At 36.3% G+C, this 23,147-nt stretch overlaps 1 protein-coding gene across 1 annotated transcript in view; it reads right to left on the bottom strand.

The window, feature by feature from the left end:
• The window catches only part of WDR44 (WD repeat domain 44), an 80,987-nt gene that overhangs the window by 33,984 nt on the left and 23,856 nt on the right, over window positions 1–23,147 (bottom strand). The window contains exons 2-10 of the mRNA XM_079909816.1: window positions 22,891–22,924; window positions 17,459–17,533; window positions 12,282–12,912; window positions 11,661–11,791; window positions 9,934–10,029; window positions 8,450–8,586; window positions 7,242–7,325; window positions 2,212–2,318; window positions 1,304–1,455 (exon numbers count right to left, since the gene is read on the bottom strand). Coding sequence (XP_079765942.1) covers window positions 1,304–1,455; window positions 2,212–2,318; window positions 7,242–7,325; window positions 8,450–8,586; window positions 9,934–10,029; window positions 11,661–11,791; window positions 12,282–12,912; window positions 17,459–17,533; window positions 22,891–22,924 — 1,447 coding nt within the window. The remainder of the gene's footprint in view (window positions 1–1,303; window positions 1,456–2,211; window positions 2,319–7,241; window positions 7,326–8,449; window positions 8,587–9,933; window positions 10,030–11,660; window positions 11,792–12,281; window positions 12,913–17,458; window positions 17,534–22,890; window positions 22,925–23,147) is intronic.

Here is a 23,147-nt window from a genome sequence, read left to right as displayed (position 1 = left end):
ATTACAATAAATACTGTTATAACCACTGTTATAACACACATCTATGCAGGTCAAAAAGATCATCCAAGTTAAAGGTAACAGTTTACTTACTGGAATAACATTCATTTCCACAAAATTCAAGTATGTTAAGAAATTTGTCATTTGGAGCCTACTTCAATGATATTTACTTAAAACTGGAAATAATGAAAGAGAACCAATACAGTACAAGGAAATTCATCAGATTCCTTAAGGAAGTTACTATAATCAATTGAAACTTTTTTTTTTTTTTTTTTTTTTGGCGGTACGCGGGCCTCTCACTGCTGTGGCCTCTCCCGTTGCGGAGCACAGGCTCCGGACGTGCAGGCTCAGCGGCCATGGCTCATGGGCCCAGCCGCTCCGCGGCATGTGGGATCTTCCTGGACCGGGGCATGAACCCGCGTCCCCTGCATCGGCAGGTGGACTCTCAGCCACTGCACCACCAGGGAAGCCCTCAATTGAACCTTTTTAAAAAATTTATTTAAGTATAGTTGATTTACAATGTTGTGTTAATTTCTGCTATAGAGCAAAGTGATTCAGTTATACACATATATACAGTCTTTTTCATATTCTTTCCCATTATAGTTTATCACAGGATATTGAATATAGTTCCCTGTGCTATACAACTCAAATGTTTTATGTGTAGATTATAAGCACGAAAGTAAATTCAAATCTGGCTGCCAACTGATATGTGTAAGCCAACTTTTAGATTTAAAATCTAAATAGATAAGCAGATTCCCTGATCGAAGACCAACAGTATCACTTACCCAGTTCTGAGTTTATTACTGCCTTCCCTGCGTTCCTAGCATTTTCAGGGGGTAACTGTAATGTATTTGTGAACTTTATATCTACTTTGGTACATTTTAACTCTGATAGACGACTTGTACCTCTACCTCTCTCCTTGTTCTGTCACTTTACAAAATATATTGAGCTTTGAAATATTTGTATAAATTATTTAAAATATACCAGGGAGCATTTTAAACATTGTTCAAAGTGACAGATCACCCTTAACTGCTTTAAAGTTTGGTACCTTTCTCTGGTAAAAGAAAGTTTGCATAGCTTTCTTAATAATACAGGCCTAGAGTTTACTTATTCAATAGGTCACTTCTTGAACAATCATTCAGAGACAGACTTTGCATTACCTATTCATTAAATCATATTATTATCAATTCACTTTTCATGGCTCAGGCTAGCAAAATTACATACATAAGACATCAGCTTTATAGAAACCAAAGTATTTCTCTCAATGAAAACAGAATCAATCCTGAAAAATAAAAAGGTTGCTTACCATATGTTCACCACTAAGATCTTGTACCACTTTGATCTGATCAAAATCATAAGGTCCTTTGAAGCCATGTGCTGCTTTGAATTTAACTGGTCTTGTGTATGGCATTCCTTCATCATCACTTGATGAAGGATCATCTTGATCAGTATGAAACACTGAATAGAAAAGCAATAGAAATCATCACTAGCTAATATAGATAACCCTACTGTCGTATTTTCATATCTACTGCTTACCAAGAAAATTCATTAATTGGAAAAGCAAAATCTGTCTATTACTAAACAGCATATTGGTTAGCAGCATGGAGTCTGGTACCAGATTGCCTGGGTCCAAATCCAGCTCTGCCATTTATTATCTGTGTGACTATGGGCAAGGTATTTGACCTTTTTGTGCCTCAGTTTTCTCATCTATAAAATGGGGATAATAATGGTCCTTACCTCATAGAGTTTTTAAGAGGATTAAATGAGTTAACACAGGTGAAAGTGCTTGGAACAGTGTCTGGCACAGAATAAATACTATATAAGTGTTTATTAAATAAAACAAATGAGCACAATTATAACAAAGGCATAGGAAGTTAAGGTGTGGAAATTCAGAAAATTTACCTAATTTTGAGAATATTTATAAACACTAAATAGCCTTACAAAACGAATTTACAACTGATTACTGAACACTCAACTCTTCCAGGTTGCTAGTCACAAAGTATGTACAAATTCATGTTTAAGAAGCATAAATTCATTTTTCTTCCCACTCATAAAACTGACAGTGAGAGTAACATGATTTATTGAAATACTAAGATATTAGCTATTAAGGTTTATTACTTTCAATAAAATAGAATGCTTCTTACAAGCTACAGGCTAAATTTAAATGATTACAAATCAATTAAGTATTCAGTTGAAATGTTCTGTTTCACTTACCTTCGTCTCTAACACTTTTAACTTTATTTACAGCACGTTCGCCGTATTCCTCAGCAAGGTGCTTTGCTCTCTTTACTGATTTTCCTAGGAACTTCTTTAGTTGAGTCCTTAACAAAAATACCAAAAAAAGAAAAAAACCAAAAATCCCAACCCAAATTACTTCTTATTAACTCAACTAATTGTAAAAGTTCAACAATTCACAGATAATCTCATGAGCTGTGACTGGTGAAGTGTATCATTTTGAAATAACTCCTTTTTTATATACATAGTAGGTCTTTGAGTTCCCAAATCCCTTGTTCTATGGAATAAATATACTCAAATCAATATGGCTACAAAGGAAATATAGGCAGTTCCCCCCAATGTATAATATCATATCCTCTAGAGCACTAGTTTTCAGTGGTGGATAATAATCACTTGGTGGGAACGGAGTGGGAGGGGAGTGTTTTAAAGTGCAGATACCTGGGCGCGTGGGCTTCACTAGTTGTGGCACGTGGGCTCAGTAGTTGTGGCTCGCGGGCTCTAGAGCACAGGCTCAGTCGTTGTGGCGCACGAGCTTAGTTGCTCCGCGGCATGTAGGATCTTCCCAGACCAGGACTCAAACCCGTGTCCCCTGCATTGGCAGGCGGATTCTTAACCACTGTGCCACCAGGGAAGCCCTAACTTCAGTTCTTGAAATGTACCAAGCTTTTAGTCACCTCAAGGCCTTTGGATGGGTGGTTATTTCTGCCTGGAACACTTCTCCCTTGGCTAATTTCTACTCATCTTTTAGGTCTCAGAACAAACAGCTCTCTTTTAAAAAAGCCCTCCTTGACTCTTTAGAACAGATTTTCCTGTTATACACACCCACAGCACCCCATATATTCTTCTATAGTAATTACTACAAACATAGTTAGATTTATCTGTGTAATTACATGTTTAGTGTCTGCTTCTCTTATTTAACTGGAAGCTCTATGAGGGCAGAGACTACGATTGTCTTCCTAACTATTTTATCTGCAGCACCAAACTCCCATGTCTAACTGACAGAAAGACTACAATATGCTACAACTGGTATTGATATGAAGAGATGTCCATTACATAATAGGTATTTTTTTTTAAAGTCAATAAACTATAGACACAGTATAACTTCACTTTTGTGAGAAAAAAAATTCTATGGTGGGGACTTCCCTGGTGGCACAGTGGTTAAGAATCCACGTGCCAATGCAGGGGACATGGATTCGATCCCTGGTCCGGAGATCCCACATGCCATGGAGCAACTAAGCCCGTGCACCACAACTACTGAGACTGCACTCTAGAGCCCACGAGCCACAACTACTGAGCCCACGTGCCACAACTAGTGAAGCCCACACGCCTAGAGCCTGTGCTCCACAACAAGAGAAGCCACCGCAACGAGAAGCCCACACATGACAAAGAAGAGTAGCCCCCGCTCGCCGCAACTAGAGAAAGCCCGCGCACAGCAATGAAGACCCAACGCAGACAAAAATAAATAAATTTTAAAAAAATTCTATGGTGAACATACCTAAAGATTATTTCTGGGGGTGAGAGTATGAGAGGCTTTCATTTTCTTTTTTACCCATTTCTGTATTATTTTGATAATCATAAAACACAGATGATAAACCTTTTTCTTTTGGCCACACCACACGGCTTGTGGGATCTTAGTTCCCTAACCGGGGATCAAACCCGGGCCCTCGGCAGTGAAAGTGCAGAGTGCTAACCACTGGACCGCCAGGGAATTCCCAGGTAAACCTTTTTTTTTGAGGTATAGTTGATTTATAATATTATATTAGTTTCAGGTGTATAATGTAGTGATTCAAACTTTTTATAGATTATACTCCACCTATGGTCAATTAATGTATGACAAAGGAGGCAAGAATATACACTGGAGAAACGACAGTCTCTTCAATAAGTGGTGCTGGGAAAACTGGACAGCTACATGTAAAAGAATGAAATTAGAACATTTTCTAACACCATACACAAAAATAAACTCAAAATGGATTAAAGACCTAAATGTAAGACCAGATACTACAAAACTCTTAAAGGAAAACATAGGCAGAACACTCTGACATAAATCGCAGCAAGATCTTTTTGGATCCACCTCCTGCAGTAATGAAAATAAAAACAAAAATAAACAAATGGGACCCAATTAAACTTAAAAGCTTTTGCACAGCAAAGGAAACCATAAACAAAGAAAGCCCACAGAATGGGAGAAAATATTTGCAAACGAAGTGACAGACAAGGGATTCATTTCCAAAATATACAAAACAGCTCATGCAGCTCAATATCAAAAAAACCAAACAACCCAATCAAAAAATGGGCAGAAAATCTAAATAGACATTTCTCTAAAGAAGACATACAGATGGCCAAAAAGCACACGAAAAGATGCTCAACATCACTAATTATTAGAGAAATGCAAATCAAAACTACAGTGAGGTATCACCTCACACCGGTCAGAATGGCCATCATCAGAAAGTCTACACACAATAAATGCTGGAGAGGGTGTGGAGAGAAGGGAACCCTCCTGCACTGTTGGTGGGAATGTAAATTGGTACAGTCACTATGGACAACAGTATGGAGGTTCCTTAAAAAACTAAAAGAACTACCATATGATCCAGCAATCCCACTTCTCTGGGCATATATCTGGAGAAAACCATACTTTGAAAAGATACATGCACCCCAATGTTCATACCAGCACTACTCACAATAGCCAAGACACGGAAGCAACCTAAATGTCCACTGACAGAGGAATGGATAAAGAAGATGTACATATATACAATGGAATATTACTCAGTCATAAAAAAAGAATGAAATACTGCCATTTGCAGTGACATGGACGGACCTAGAGGTTATCATACTAAGTGAAGTAAGTCAGACAGGGAAAGACAAATATCACACGATATCACTTACATGTGGAATCTAAAAACAAGGATACAAATGAACTTATTTACAAAAGAGAAACATACTCACAGACTTCGAAAACGAACTTACGGTTACCAAAGGGGAAAGGTGTGGGGGGGGATAAATTAGGAGTTTGGGATTATCATATACACACTACTATATATAAAATAGAGAATCAACAAGGATCTACTGTATAGCACAGGGAACTCTACTCAATATTGAGTAATAACCTATATGGGAAAAGAATCTGAAAAAGAATGGATATATGTATAACTGAATTACTTTGCTGTATACCAGTAAAACTAACATGCTATTGTAAATCAACTATACTCCAATATAAAATAAAAATCAAATTAAAGTTATTATAAAATAGTGGCTATATTCCCCATGCTGTACAATATATCCTTGTAGCTTATTTATTTTACACACAGTAGTTTGTACCTCTTAATTCCTTACCCCTATCTTGCCTCCCCACCCTTCCCTCTCCCCACTGGTAACCACTAATTTGTTCTCTATATCTGTGCTACAGAAATTAAATACAGATATAGAGATTAAAAACAGATAAACCATTTTTAAAATCACAATAAGGTCTCTGCTACCTATAACTCTGAAGTTATATTTTCTGGTTAACTACAGGTTTAGTACTACTTTAAGCAAGGAAACATATTTTAATCATTTTGGATGAGAACATTTCTAAAATACATACTTTTGTGCCTTCTTTAATGGCACTTAATGCTCGATAAGTTTCTTTCTTTAATAAATAGGGTCAGTTACCATCTTTACTATTCTTTAATACATTCAAGGCTTTTCAAATGGATTGCAAGTGAGCCATAATATTGGTTCCCCTCTCAGCCTTCAAGGCAACAGGGTAGGGCCCAGAGAAACCAGAACCCTGGGCCAGTCTCTTTTGGCCATCAGCTGCCTCATCAGTTTACCCCAGGGTTCAGTGCAAATAATACCATGTTCTGTATGTCACAACATAAGAAGAAGTTGAAAGCACTGCCATGTGAAATGGTTGTGCAATGCGAGTCCTTTTTTATCATTTTCTGATTCCTCTCTTGCAATCAGAGTATTATGTGACATTCTTATGTGTTGATTTACATGTCAGTTTGCTGCTTCTATTTTGCTCTGAGATCAGATACCAGATGACCAGATTTTTAGAAATTATGTAAGAAGTAAGTATAAAGGCTTTGAATGAACCTGAGGAGCTTTTCTTTTAAAAAATAATGAGCTTTAGTGCATGGAGCAAGTGACATCTTTCCTGGATGTCTATATGTCTCCTGAACAATTCTAATTCTCCGGTTCCCGATAGTTGCCATTGCTAGAAGGCCAAGGTCCAGATAGCTGAGGTGTTATCATATACCTCCACTGTGGGCATACCTGCTCTAAAAAATCTCAATGCTTTCTTTGCTATACTTGCCACACTAGGAGAAGATCAGACTTGAGTGGAGAGCTCATTTTAGGCCTTAGACTGAATTATTGCCAATTAAGTGACTTGTGTATAATCAAGCAAAACATACATGTCCACCACTGTGCTAGATTTTTATAGGGGAAAAAGAAGAATGATGTGATCAAAATCCTTTTGCAACACATGGTCTAGTTGTTTAACATGTATTTATCTTATTTTTTAAAATCAGAAAACAGTTTAAGATAATATAAAATATAAACAGCAAATGTAAGTTATGTAGACAATAGGTGTCATTGAAATTGAGAACCGGAAAAACTTTACTATGTACTGGAGTAGTAAGGAAGAATCTCACGTAGTTGGGTTTAGAAAGACAAATACGATTTGGAGAGATGAGAAATGGAAAAAGCAACTTCAAGGACAATCATGTTCTTCTACCAACACTTCTGGCACCTACCATCAGAAAAATACAAGCATGATGCAAAATGTATCGATCATTTACTGTATGTCAGATGCTATAAAAATGACCAAGACAGCCTCAAGGAACTCATAATCCATTGCCCGAGGGCAGGGAGTGGTAGTGGTGGATGGACATATAAACTGGACAGAGTATAGATTTAAAATATGGCAGCTCTCATATATATATATATATATATATATATATATATATATATAAAAATATATATATAAAATAAAAGCCTGAAATGAAGAAAAGGGATGTAATGTAACTCACGTTTTCTGTTTTAACCTTCCACCATCAGTATCTGTTTGTTGAGACTGTAACTTCTCTTCATCATCTGACTGTGCTGCGTCATTACTACAAGAAGAAGTAGTCATTTTATAAGAAGCCATTTCCCCTACACTTCTCAAAAATCTCTATGTGTACTTAGTATACAATTAGCTAATCACTGTAAGAAAAAAATGTTAACATGCTTTATATAAGTTTAATTTAAATGATGACCCTGAGAATTTAAAGACTTGAAAGATCATAGCGTAGAATCTTTAAGCAAGGTGCAATGTACAAAATGCAAACGAATGCAATTTAGGAATTTATGAAAAACCTAACACAAACAAGGCTTTTTGCTGGGCAAAACATGCTGCACAGAAATGACACATTAACTTATAAATATCTCCCTCCTTACTTACCAGGCACATCATGTGAAAGCTTTGCTTTCACCGAAATTATTTCTTAGTTCTACATACAACTCACAGTAAAGTCAATCACCTCACTCTAAAGACACTTTCTGACCCTAAAAAGACAATACAATTATTTATAAAATTTCTGATCCTTAAAGCGAGGTTTCAGAAGACCAGGCGTTTATCCCACATGGCTTTTTAGCTTCATGTGTTCTAATATTGTCTCTAGTATAATATTGGGTTGGCTGAAAAGTTTGTTTGGGTTTTCTGTAAGATGTCATAACAAAACCCAAACAAACTTTTTGGCCAATCCAATATAAATCATTTTAAAAGAAGACAAACCAAATACTATGAGATTTAAGATATATATATATTTTCCCCCAAGTAATTGTACAATCTTGAGAACAAAGCTGAATAAAGAAAATGTCACACACACACACACACACACACACACACTCAGAGAAGAATATTATTCAGCCATAAAAAGGAAGGAAATCCAGCCATTTGTGACAACATGGATGGACCTTGGGAGCATTAAGCTAAATGAAATAAATCAGACAGAGAAAGACAAATACTTTATGATATCACTTATATGTGGAATCTTAAAAAAAAAAGCTCATTTTAAAAAAGAGAGAGAAAAAAGTTTAAGAATACATACATTAACTAACTCTAATTTTAATTCTAACTTTAAAAAAAGAAGACTGAATGAAACCAAATTAGGGACTCTCATAGTTCATAAACAGAGAACTTTTCACCACTCTGAATGAAATACTACAAATGATAAATAATAACATTAGGCCATACCTTACATATTCCTTAGTCCTTCTCATGATGTGTAGAGTGAGAGGATTAATACCTGTTGGCAGTTTCTCTTCTGCAAGACTCAAAGGTATTTCTTCTCCAGTATCCAGATTCTTAATCATTACACTGGCTAAAATTTCCTGAAGTAAAAAGTAACACCAAGAGTACCTATAATTTAATTATCTTTTTGAATCTACAAAATCCTCAAAAATTCAAGCTAAGAACTTTCTAGATACATTCAGTACTATGTACAATAATTTTTTTTTTTTTTTTGCGGTACGCGGGCCCCTCACTGTTGGGGCCCCTCCCACTTGTACAATAATTTTTTAAACATTTTTAGTGAGATACAATTTCCACACCACAAAATGCACTCATTTAAAGCGTATAATTCAATGGTTCTGAGTACATTCACGGAGTTGTGCAATTATCACCATTATCTAAGTTTAGAACATTTCTACCTCCCCCAAAAGAAAGCATAAACCCATTAGCTGTCATGCTGTATTCCCCTCTCCTCCCAGTCCTTGGCAACCACGAATCTACTTTTTTTCTCTATGGATTTGCCTATTCTGGACATTTCATATAAATTAAATCATATGGTATGTAGTCTTTTGTGATTGGCTTCTTTCACTTAGCATCATCCTGTCAAGGTTCATCCATATTGCAGCATGTATCTCTTTCCTTTTAATTGCCAAAAAATAGTCCACATGGATGGATATACTACATTTTATTAATCCATTCATCAGTGTTGGACATTTGTGTCGTTTCCACACTTTCGCTAGCATGAACACCTATGTATATTTTTTGTGTGGATGTATGTTTTCCTTTCTCTTTGGTGTATACATAGGATTGGTATTGCTGGGTCATGGTAACTCGATGTTTAATATTTTGAGGAACTACCAAACCGTTTTCCAAAGTACAATAATTTTTTTAAATGTACTGTTTAAAAGAAACAAAAGTTAAGATTTTGCTTCAAAACTTCATTCTGAATAAATTGGCCAATAGATGTATACTAAATTTTAAGGTAAGAATTAAACATTGAGTCTGTATACACTGTACATAATCCAATATGTATAAAAACATATACCTATAATATCAAGTTTTTTTTAAGCCCACTTTCTATAAAACATAGGCCTTGCTTTCAATACACTTATTCCACCATATAATTATGTGAAAGGGCAAGTTTAAGTCAGAGTTCAAACTCCAGCATATTAAAAAAAAAAAACTAAGACAATCTTCAATTTTCATTTTTTCCTCTACATTATGATTTTTTTGCCTAACAGCAATAAAGCTAATTTTTTTAAATCATGGTAAAATATATATAATACAAAATTTACCATTTTAACCACTTTTAATTGTATAGTTCATCAGCATCAAGTACATTTACATTGTCATGCAACCATCATCACCATTCATCTCTAGAATTTTTTCGTCTTCTCATCATGACCTCTATGTTTTATGTTTTCAAGAACCAAAAAATCTAATTATACCTCATCAGTAAGCTCTCTCCCAGAGTTGGATCTAGGTCTCTGAGGGCCCATCACTTCACCTGCTATTGTCTGCCCATCAGGTGTTTTTCCATTTTCCTGAAATTATAATTTTATAAACAGAAAGTAGACTGAATCAATTTCTATAAATATTCAATTATTCATTACCACACACAGTTCTAAAGAATTGCAGAATACAGATAATGGAGCCTACTGAAAATTTAAATGGAGCACTCCATTTCAGTCTTTTATTATTCCCAGCATGCTGAAAAACATTGGGTACCAAAAGTGTTGCTGCTCATGAAATAATGTCTGAGTAGTCTTGAAAGCAAATAAATGTTCTATTTGAACCTGGCCCAAAAGCAGTTCTCTACCAGTAAAATGCCAGCACTAATATTGCCATTAATCAGAGCTATACACATGGATATCCTGAGGGTAGGGGTTGGCAAACGTTTTCTGTAGAGCCAGATAGTAAATATTTTAAGCTTTTTGCTTCATATATAGTGTCTGTCGCATATTCTTTTTTTAAAAACAACCCTTTAAAAATATAAAGACCATTTTTAGCTTGGGGACCCTACAAAATCAGGCCACTGTTGACCTCTGCTCTAAGGCTCTGAAAAGACTATAGTGTCTTTTTGTGTGTGTATGTGCTTTGAATTTTATTCCAAGTTCCATTGGCCACAGAATCCTTGCTTTAAAAAATTTTTTTATTTTATATTGAAGTATAGTTGATTAACAATGTTGTGTTAGTTTCAGGTGTACAGCAAAGTGATTCAGTTATACATATACATGTATCTCTTCTTTTTCAAGTTCTTTTCCCTTTGAGGTTATTACAGAATATTGAGCAGAGTTCCCTGTGCTGTACGGTAGGTCCTTGTTGATTATCTATTTTATATATAGTAGTGTGTATATGTTAATCCCAAACTCCCAATTTATCCCTCCCCCCACCTTTCCCCTTTGGTAACCATAAGTTTGTTTTCCAAGTCTGTATGTTTCTGTTTTGTAAATAAGTTCATTTGTATCATTTTTTTTTAAGATTCCGATATCATATGATATTTGTCTTTCTCTGTCTGACTTACTTCACTTAGTATGATAGTATCTCCCAGTCGGCTAACCTGCCCTAACCACAGCTACCACATAAGTAACCCTCTTGAATCCCAGAATTTGACAGTGGCAGAAATTCATGTTATCAAGTCCTTTCTATTGCCTCATATATGGATACATAGCCTAGTGTATGAAGTTTTTTTTTCATGATTAGGAAAAGGAAATTATAAAAAATAAAAGTCCCCAATTTTGACCACTATAGGTCAGATAAATGAAGATTATAGTTGGTATTTATTAATAAATATTACATATAGCAGCATCTGTCACTTTTTGAATACCTACTACATGCCAGGTACTTGGCATACTCTAGCTCATTTCAACCTTGCAAGAAACCTTCAAGGAAGGTTTTCCCCTCATTTCATCAATGAGCCATCTCAGACTCAGATGTTAAATAGCTTGCCAGAATCAGCCAGCTACTTAAGTAGCAGAGCTAGACAAGGGATGTAAGGTAGCCAGGTTTTGGGGACAAGGAAATATTTGGCCTGGAGAAGAAAGAAGGTTCTACAATCAACAAACCAAAACCAAAACCAAAACCAAAAGCAAAACCAAAACCAAAACAATCAACAAACCAGCCAGTTGCAGAAAGTTGAGAAAGCCTGTATCAAATATAACACAAATTCACCAACCTGGGCAGTAACTATTTTATCTCCACTGGTAGCACTTGCCAAATCAAGAGAAGGCTGAGAATCTTTGACTGTACTCTCTGAAGCCATGTTTGTAGTTAGGAGAGTATCAGATGTAATATTCTCTTTGGGAACTGCAATAATAACAACAACAACAACAACAACTAATATTTATATAAGACCTTATACATAGCTTGAAAAGTGCTTTAACCTTTATCTGGCTGATGCTTAGAACAATCCTCTGAGAAAAGTGGTTTTATTACTCTCGTTTTATATATGGGAAAACCAGGGTTCAAATATGTTAAATTCCTCAAGGCTACACAACTTACACATGAAGAGAACTAGGACTTGAATTCAAATCTGAAGTCTCCAAATTCTACGCTCTTTTCACTATGCCACACTGGCTCTCCAATGGTAACAGATTTGAAAGTCTCCTGAAATGTTTAATTACAGTAATGTAACAACACCAATGTAAACATTTTGATTTTCTATTACTAAAATAAGTTTTATAACTTGGTCATCAATGTTGTTATATACAGCATAAAGTGAAAAAAAAATCAGAAAGTTCAAGTTTCAACTCCAAGAACTCCCCGCAAAAATAGCTATTTCTCAATTAATACTTGCCATCTAGATCAGGTGCCTTAAGAGCCTCAAACTCCAATTCGCTTTTCTTTTTTCTTGGTGGTGGAGCAGGTCGAGATGGTGGTGGGGGTCTAGGAGGCGGGAAATTAGTTGGAGGAGGTGGGCGTGCTGGAACAGGCTTCTTTGTACTAGCTACTATATCAGGTTCTGGAGTAAGCTGTCTTGGTGGTTTGGCAGGAGCAACTTCTTCCACAACAGCAAAATCTTTAGTAGATAAGGAGTGTGAGGATGCAGGTTCTAGAACATCACTTTCTTTGACTTCCACTGCTTCCTTGTTCAACACTTCTGTTTCAGTTTCAGGCACATTAAGCTGTTGTTCAGTTGAACTTATTTCAGTTAACTTAGTGGTTTCATCTACTGGCTTGTCATATGTGTCATCAGAAGGAAAACATTTTTTTGATTCTAATTCAGTTTCTTCAGATACATCCTGACTCTCTGCCTTTTGGGAATCTTCCTGCAGTACTTGATCTACGGCTAACAATCCAGGTATATCTGTTCCAGCCATGATAGGACTGGCAGTAGCCTGATCAGACTGTCCTTTTCCTTTGGAATCCAAAGAGTCATCTTCCAGCTGTAGTACTTTCTGACTCTCTTCAATAATACTTTCAATAATCTGATGAAAGGTTAAAAAGCAGTTGAAAAAAAACAGTGAAGCTATTTACAAGAACAAAATAACAGCTAATCATTTATATAGTACTTACTATGTGCCAGGCAATGTTCTTAACACTTTACGTATTTTAATCTTTACAACAACCTTGTAAGATAGCACTCTTACTATCATCATTATACAAATGAGGGAACTAAGGCACAGAGGGACCAAGTGATTTGTCCAACGTCACAAAGCTAGTAAGTGATGAAGCTGGCATAAACGTAGGGAGTTTGGTTCCAGACACTGTACTCTTAACCATTATATAGGGAATCTGTGTTAGTACGTGTAATCACAAAAATTCAATCAACCCTGTAAAAGAAAGTTTAAACCTAAATTTACATTCAGATGCTTCATGTCATAGTTCATTTACATATTTATGCCAAGTTACTTGCCTGCTGGTTTGAGCCTAGTTAACAAAACTATGAGAATCAAAACCACCTTGTACAAGATTTCAAGTTGTTCAGCTCTGAACTCAAGCCTGACATGGAAAGCCAGCAGATGCAGGGAGATTAATGTTCTTAAACAGGCTACATCTAATCCCCTGTTCTGCAGAGAGATGGCAGGACCGTGCAAAGAGTTCAAATACCCACCTCATCTTGCCTTTTTTCCCTTTTATTTCTTATCTACAGTTGAAAACTACAGGCAGGCTTTCTGCGTCTCCTACCAACATTTAGAAGAAAATATATTTTCTACCCGTCCTGTCATTATTAACACAATAAATCTCCCAGCCCACTCACTTATCTTTCCACCACGGAGACATGGATGACTTCTGCTTTCTCAATTCTTTGGCTCCAGAAAGTTAACAGAATGTGTTATGGAACTATCTTGATGTGGTTTACTACAAATTCATGCCAAGTTGAACTGGATATTAAGCCGTTCAATAATATTCATCCCTGATTTCCCAGCATATTCTACATATTAATTTTTCTCAATCTTCAAATTTTTATCCTAGACCTACCTTACTTTTACCAGAGAAATATTAACTAGAGTCCACCTAATTTGTCAATTAGGTAGTTTCTGAGCTCTGAGTACTTTAGCAATAACAGAAGCCAGATTACAGTAAATTTACGAATGAATAAGAGGTGAAGACAGGAACAGCCAGCACACTCTACGTTCTCAAAAAGCTTGGCTATACATGGAAGAGGGTGCAAGAAAATGATCCAGCATTTTTATAAGCCGAGGGGAAAGAGCCAATGGAAAGGAAGATAACAAGTTCTGGAGAAGAAAAGAAAGAAGGTCTGCTGTGTATCAGACCCAGTACACACATTTGCCATTTAATCTTTACACAGGCCGTGTGAGGGAGCTAGATTATCTCCCTTCTACAAAAGCAGGAATCTGAGGTAAAGGCATTAAGTATTTCGCCCAAGGTCCCACAGCTAGTAAACTACAAAGTCAAAACTGAAATCTAGGTTTTTCTCCAAAAAATCCAGTGTTCTTTATATTATATCATTCTACTTCGGACAGGAAAAAAAAAGAATACTAAATTCTCAGGAATGGCATGAAAAAGAGGTAAAAGATGACAACAAGTTTGCAGGTGAGGGAAGTGAGAGATGATGAAAAGGACTGAATTCAGGCTTCTTAGCCTCTAACACCTACATGCAGTGTGGGAAGCAAGGTTATCTGATGAAAGTAAGCAGATGCAGGTGGGCACAGTGAGCATGAGGTGAATGTAAAGGTTTCAAATAATCACTATGCAGAGTGAAAAGGCCTATGCCATCAGAGGGGTTAAAACAAGGTTGAAAATCTTAAACCTTCTCTAATCCCTTACCTGAGGACAATCTCTTCCTCTTCTGAACTCCTATCACTCTTACTGTTCATTATAATATGAACTAGAATATAAATACAGAGTAGTACACGAGCTAGCTCTATATAAATATTTTCTCCACACCTGGAAAACAAGGCCCGTGTTTTCTACCTCTTGATATGCCCCCATAGCACCTATTTACAGTACCTAGCCCTGTTTCCCCACCCCCGTTCTCTGCCGGGTTTCAGGAGGTAGCAAATGGGGAAAGAACAAGAGAACAGTGAGAATCAAGACTAACATAGAAATGATCATGCTAAAGCAACTGTTTCCTATCACCTCCCTGCTTCAAAAAAATCATTGCTTTCACAGCGACTGTAAAATAAAAACCAGATGTTTTAGTATGACATGAGAGGCATTCCCATAATCTGGCCCTAACTCTGGCCTCTAGACTCATCGTCAAACATTCTGCACATTCCTCATCTCCACGCCTTTGGTTATGCCTTTCCTCTTCCATCTCTGACTGCCCAAATCTTTTTTTTTTTTTTTTTTTTTTGCCGTACGCGGGCCTCTCACTGCTGTGGCCTCTCCCGTTGCAGAGCACAGGCTCCAGACGAGCAAGCTCAGCAGCCAAGGCTCACGGGCCCAGCCGCTCCGTGGCATGTGGGATCTTCCCGGACCGGGGCACGAACCCGTGTCCCCTGCATTGGCAGGCGAACTCTCAACCACTGCGCCACCAGGGAAGCCCCCTGCCCAAATCTTATCCATTCATCAAGAACCAGTTCAGATGCTACTTCCTCCTTCCCCATTCCTATCCTCGAGGAGAAAGTAAAGCCTCCCTTTGTGTTCTTATAAAGTTTGCAAGTCTACTTGAACACTTATTACACTCAGTTTTGTGTTTATCCAATTTTCTCTACTAAAATGTAAGCTACTGGGAACAGGGATTGTGTTATACCCTGATCCAGGGTGTAACTCCACAGCCTTTATCATTAATGTTGGATACTTAATTCACTTGAAAAGGCCAGAACTTACAAAGTAATACCTAGAGTCTTAAGACTCACTCTATGGCTCCATAGTGTTTACTACTTTTTCAGCTTCTAAACTCTCCTTAAAAATCACCTTTTTTTGGCTACTAACTATACTTACCCATTTGTATTTTATCCCAAGAAAAAAATTCTTAAAAAGGGAAAGAAAAGCTCTAGTGGAAAAACAGAAACTTTTCAAGTTTTCAACAATAAAAACGGCTAGATACATAATAATCCATTTGCTTGATGGAAGCTAATAGACCAAATGAAAACTGAGTATTAAAATCATGTAGAGGGCTTCCCTGGTGGCGCAGTGGTTGGGAGTCCGCCTGCCGATGCAGGGGACGTGGGTTTGTGCCCCGGTCCGGGAAGATCCCACATGCTGCGGAGCGGCTGGGCCCGTGAGCCACAGCCGCTGAGCCTGCGCGTCCGGAGCCTGTGTTCCGCAATGGGAGAGGCCACAGCAGTGAGAGGCCCACGTACCGCAAAAAAAAAAAAAAAAAATCATGTAGAAATATGATAAAAATCAAAAAATGTTAAGAGGAAAAGGTAGAATATAAAATTCTGTCAGAAACAAAACAACACCATCACCAACAAAATTCTATCTACACTACAAACAGGCCAAAAAAAAAAAAAGCAAATGAGTGAGAACCAGAAGGGAACGCCAAAAAATCAAGACAGCTGTTTGTTTGTGTAGAATTGTGGGACATTTCTGATTTAAAAAAAAAAAAAGGGTACCACTCTTGTTATCTCATTCATGCTGATACACAAAACCATTTTTCCCAAAAAGGAAATTTTTCTTTTTAAAGGAAAAAGTATGATCAATATTAAAATATGTAGTCCATTAGTTTCTAAATTCCATAAGGGTAGAACAATGAATCTACATTAGTGGTGATTTTGCCTGGTATCATTCCCCCAGACATTCAGTGATGTCTGGAGACATTTTTGGTTGTCAAGATGGGGTAGGGGTGGTGGGGGGGGGGCGGACGTTGACATCTAGTGAGTCAAAGCCAGGAATGCTGCTAAACATTCTACAATGTACAGAACAGTCTCTCCTTCCCCCCACAACAAAGAATTATTCACCCCAAAGGTGTTGCTGTTGAGAAACTCTGGGATAGAGGATGTGTCGTAGCATTGGTCTCTGGAAATCCACTCGCTAAACAGTGCCTGGGGCCCAGAAAACACTCAAAACTGGTATAAATGAACAGACACACACTGTTCTTTCTCCTTGGGTTTTATCCTGATACTGTGAATAACCCATTGCCAAAATTTTTATCTTATGCTCAGTCTCTTCCAGTAAACCAAACCCTGAAGCTTCATATGATCAATTCCTTAAAAGTTATCAAAGGTACTAGAAGAGTAATGACTTCTTGTAACCTCTAACTCCTCAAGACATTAGAATTTGCTGCACTGAGTTTTTCAGTACCTTTACCTCTTGGTACTAGCCTCAAGAGTAGCTATAGCTTACTCTAATAAAAATACAGGTATAAAAAATAAAAACACATTACAAAACATTTTTCAAAATACTGATTCAAGGATAAATTACCAATTAGTTCGATTACAAAATGCCTTCTAAAAAGCCTGATGCGCCTTCAATCACAAATTCAACAGATTCAGGAAGATTTACTGAACATCCACCGCGTACAGGGCACTATACTAAAAGAATATAAAAAATTTTCCACTTTAAATATACCATAAAAATATGACATCTGCTAAACTAATATTAACATTTTATCTTACAAACCTTTTTAGACACATCTTGCTTCAATTCTTGTACAGGGGACTCATTTCCAACTTTGTATGCAGAGTTCTCTGCTTCCTATTTCAAAAAGAAAAGAAACAAAGACCAAATATCTTTTCTTTAAAACTTTGTTTAAAATGGGTATAAATTAGAAATTACAACATTAATAAATCAAAGGCCCATAAAGAGCTTATATGTTTGTATACTGATAGATGCCCAGAGATTTTTATGCCAATTGGGACAATTTAATTTGCATAGGAAGGTTACCAATCAGCAATTTTCGATTTTTCTATTGTAACAGGATATTTTCCTTCACATGTACCCAACTTTTTAACATTAAAAAACTGTGCAGGAAGATAAGAACTACTAAGTACCTTTGTAGCTTAAAAAGATTAAGGACTTAAGCAAAGGGTTGAATTAGAATTGTTATTTTCCCCAAAGTATCCCTTCATAAATATGAATAAACACAAAAGTACATAATGAGGAAGACCATATTCAGAGAATCATTTTCTTAAAAACTCTATACACTTTAGATAAAAGGAATCAAGATTTAACCGGTATTAAATGAAGGCCCCAAAACAGTAACAGATGAAAAAAATTAAACCCACCAAAAATACATATATATCTACGTATACATTCATATACACATACGTACATATATATATATATTTGGGAGGTTAGAGAAGGTAAAATGGATGCTGCATTTCTGTTGGAAAAAAAATTCGGGTAAAGTAAGATAATCATACATTTGCAAATCTTAACACAATATTCTTTTCCATCTTAAGTTTTCTTTACATTTATAGAAGTACAGTAATTTGAATGCTACCACTAATACTGAGAAAAAAACTTTTCATAATTCTTGGTGTACATCACAGAGCTTGTCAGAAAGTCACTATAACCATTTTTGACAGATAAGTGACCTAAGATACATAAGGATGTATGTATGTATTAAGGTAGCAATTATACAAGTATCAGGACAGGCTCCAATAATCTCTCTACTCCAGAGATTATTATAATGCTAAAGACTTAATAATGTGCTAGAGAAATTTCTGTAGGACTCCCAGTATCTTCAAGCTGAAAAGTTGTTTCATTGAATTCCTCCCAGCATTTGGGAAATACTACCAATTCTTATATAGATTCTTCTAGAGAAAAGTTGTTTCATGGAATTTGAAGTATTAGATAAAATCTAAACTCTACCACAGCCCATGAACACCTAACATGATATGGCTCCTGCCTACATCTTTGACATCTATATTTCTCACCTCCCTCTCCCATCACAACCACACAATTATACTTTGGCCAACTGGATGGTTCCTTACCATCCTTAGGGTCATATAGCTCAGGCATTATTACATCAGAAAAGCCTTCCCTGACCACCCTGAAATAGCCATCTTGACAAGATGAGAGAGAATTCTTGAAAGCTGATGATAATTAAGAACGGTTAATGAATATTAGAGAAACACCTTCAACTGTCCTACAAATTAACTATATTTACCCAATTACCCTCCAATAACTGTTCATTAGTAGGGAAATCAGAAGCACTGTACAACCTTAATTCCATGGATATTTTCCCCAAGTTAACCTAAGAAAAATACATAATAATAATTCCTGTACCTCAATTTCATTTGTTTTAATACTTACAAAGATCACAGACCAAAACTGGCAAGCAATGATTAGGCTTCTATTTTATTTGGCTTTAACAAAACTCTCTTAGACTTTGAACTTTTGAAAGATATCAACTCCTATAAGGTAAACTGCTGTTAAGTCCTAGTTTTAAGGAGTGATATGGCACCTACCAGAGGATCTGATCTCTAGAGAGGTTAGTTGGAAGATTTCTTAGTAAAACCTGATTTAGTATATATAGGCATCTATGATTCTGTCTTTAGTGAGGTTTAAGGTCCAGGTCCTTCCCCTAGCACCTCGATCAGGCTTTGAGGACAAAGCAATGGAAGCCAAGCATGTGCCTACAGAAAACCAACACCAACTTAGCTAGACTTGAGACAGTCCTCAATTATTACCTTTTTCTGGAGATGGGCTGCCCCATTACTGTGGCACAGTACCTACTAAATCCCAGCTTCCCACCTAAATCCCAGCTTCCCACCTTTAGGCCATTTCTCTAACTCCTACCTATCACAACCTCAGACACATGCTTTCTTAAAAGGTATGATAGAGCATTCAATTTCTAGCAATTCACACCACTGTTTCCCTCCATCTGTATTGGATATCAGAGAGCTGTCTGTACCCTCCTCATAGTATTCAGTTATAAGAACTGCGCTTTTTAATTTTAATAAGCACATCCAACAAAAGACCCAGTTTCACAAATCATTTGTACAAAAGTGATCTACACTCAAAGAAATCTTCATTATTATCTACTAAAGAACATTAAGCTAAAAATGTTAGTTACTAAAAAATTCAGGTCACTTCTGGTTTTTAGTAATGAGGAAGTAACTGTGTAATGAGTAATGAGTAATTAACTGTGACTAAAGTGAAATTTTAAAAAATGTTTGAGATGTGACCGCCACTCTTTTTTGCTGAGGAAAGAAAAAAAAAAACAAGAAACAAAAACCAGGAAACAACTCTTAAATAGTTGTCATATGCATCCATCCATTCCTATCAACACCATCCCTCTGTTGGAGTCTCATGTCTTGACATTCTAACCTCTTAATAGCTCTCTCTGCACTTAGTCTCTTTCCCCCGAACTTTCTTCCACCCTTCTACCACTTAACTTTTGTTAATTCCCCAGCAAAAAATCTTGTAAGACATATAAAAATTGACTTTAAATATCTTGCTTCAAAATTTTAAAGCCCAGATTTCTTAACCTGACATTCAAGGCTCATGGAAATCTGGCCCCAATTTACTTTACCAACATTCCACCACTGAAATGTTTACATTAGTCACACCAGTCTTTCAACGTGCCCAGCAAATTCTCTGCCTTTGCATATTAATTAGTTCATACTATTACCTAACATACAATGCTTTCCCAATTTTTCTCTATCCACCTATGCAAACCCCTCCCAATTTTCAAAGCCTAACACAAGTTCTACTTCCTCCCGAAAAATTTTCTCTCCTATTCCAGGCAACAGAGCTCTCACAATTGCTCTATGTCCCCCTTCCTCCTCCAAACTCCCTGTAATTCTTAAGGTCTATTCTAGTCTACAAACATCAATACCACATGTATCATCCTTTCTTATATATATGTATCTTTTCTGTGAGGTTGTAAAGCCATCAAAAATAGGAACTATATCAAACTTTTCTTTGGATTGCTTAAGGTATCAATAGATATGCTGTTATACACAATAAGCACTCAATAACCCATGTACATCCACATCATAGAGTATTACTTAACAACAAAAAGGAATAAACCATTGACACATGCAACAACTTGGATGGATCTCGATCATTTGAGCCAATCTCAAAAGGTCACACATTATATGATTCCACTTATAGGACATTCTCAAATGACAAAATTATTGAGATGGAAAACAGATTAGTGGCTGGCTGCCTGGGGTTAGGGATGATGTGGGGAGGCGGTGGGTGTGACTTTATAAAGGAAGCTCTCTGTGGTGATAAACTAGATCTCATCTGGATTGTGGTGGTGGTTATATAAATATACACATGTAATAAAACGACATAGAACTATACACTCACACTGTACCACCGTCAAATTCTTGGTTTTGATATTGTACTATAATTAAGACATAACCACTGGGGAAAGTGGGTGAAGGATAACAGGGCTTCACTCTGTACTATCTTTGCAGCTTTCTGTGACTCTATAATTATTTCAAAATAAAAAGTAAAAAAGAACTATATCCAACTTCATATTTATTTACTAAATATGTACATTTTCTATCTAATTTTATTCAAGTTAAGGATAATCTATAATTACTGGGATAAAATAAATTCCCCAAACCTATTTGTTATAACCTAAAAATATCTTAAGATCTAAGTGGCTTTTAAAATCTACAAGCATAAACAGCAATAGTCTCTGGATAGGAGGACTGGGAAGTGGAAGGTGAAGAATGGGAGGGAAGCTACATTTTCAACCATCTTCTTTTCACAGAGTGAATTTTTTTTTTTTTTTTTTTTTTCGGTACGCGGGCCTCTCACTGTTGTGGCCTCTCCCGTTGCGGAGCATAGGCTCCGTACGCGCAGGCTCAGCGGCCATGGCTCACGGGCCCAGCCGCTCTGCGGCATGTGGGATCTTCCGGGACCGGGGCACAAACCCGTGTACCCTGCATCGGCAGGCGGACTCTCAACCACTGCGCCACCAGGGAAGCCCTCACACTGAGTGAATTTTAACCATGTCCATGAGTTGTTTTTTAAAACGGTTTTATTAAATAGTTAATATAAAAGAATTTTTATAAAACATAAGGAATAAAGAATTATGATATAACCTTTCTTACGTACTCAGTTTAAGAAAAAGAACAGTATTACTATTAGCTTTCAAGTCTCTTGTATGTCCTTCTCCATTTCCATTACATTCTTTCACCCTCAGAGATGACTGATATCCTAAACTTTGTGTTTATTATTCCCTTGCTGTTCTTTATAGTTTTACTATGCTTGTATCTCTGAACAATATATTCTCTAGTTTTGCATGCTTTTGGACTTAATATAAATGGAATCTTCCTACATGTATTTTCCTGTGACTTGTTTTATTTCCCCCACTCAACACCATGGTGCTGAAATTCATCCATGTTATTGTGTATAACTAATTCATTCATAGCCACTGCTACAGAATATTCCATATGAATACACCACAACTTATCAAACAGATCAATACCCAATGTGTATAAATAGAAGGTAGGGACACTGAAACTGAAAAAAAAATACAGCATGTTTGAGATTATACATACATATGTACAGACGTACACACAAACACAACCATACACAAACATACACATATAGTATATATTTTATTTGATGTAAATAGTTCTGTTTGGTGATATTCTTGTATTTAAAATGGTTCCCATTGGCATAATGTCTCAATATCAAACTTCTTTGCTTGAATATAAGGCTAGGATTGATTTTTATATATAATTATGATACCAATACATGTGCCCATAAGAAGTATACAAGTGTTTTGGTTGCTCCATACTTCTGTCATGCAAGTATTACTTTTTCAATTAAAAACACACATACACACAAATACAAGTATTTTATAGTGTTCTTTTATTCTAAAAATTGTAAACCAAATAAAAATTAGCAGAAATCTAAAAAATACTTATAGTCCCTTCCTTATAGTACAATATTTAATTAGGTATTTCTAGAGTACCTAATCACACCTAGAGTAAGATACAATGATAATATTACTTAGCAAAAAATAAGTAATAGAAAGCCAAAGCAGAAAACGAAGAATTACATAAAAGAGAAAAATGAATGAAAATTGTATACAATTTGTAGAAATATACTTATCACTTTCAGAAAGCACAACTCACCTTTAATGTTGAAATCACAACCTTTCCTGGAGGCCTGTTCAGAAATAAAAGCAAGAAAGTGTTGAATAGTGGAGATGAGAAGGGAAATACTTCTACACACTCATTATAGACAAGCCCATATTTTAAAAAACATTTACAGAAGATGTGGAAACCATAAAAAAGTAAAGAAGAAAATTAAAGTGACCCATAGCCTTACAACCAAGAGATTTGAGTTTGTATCTTTTGTCTTCCTAGATATATAACACTATAATTAGCAT

This window comes from Stenella coeruleoalba (genome assembly GCF_951394435.1).
Source record: "Stenella coeruleoalba genome assembly, chromosome: X".
Lineage (NCBI taxonomy): Eukaryota > Metazoa > Chordata > Mammalia > Artiodactyla > Delphinidae > Stenella > Stenella coeruleoalba.
This window is presented reverse-complemented; position numbering and strand designations above follow the sequence as displayed.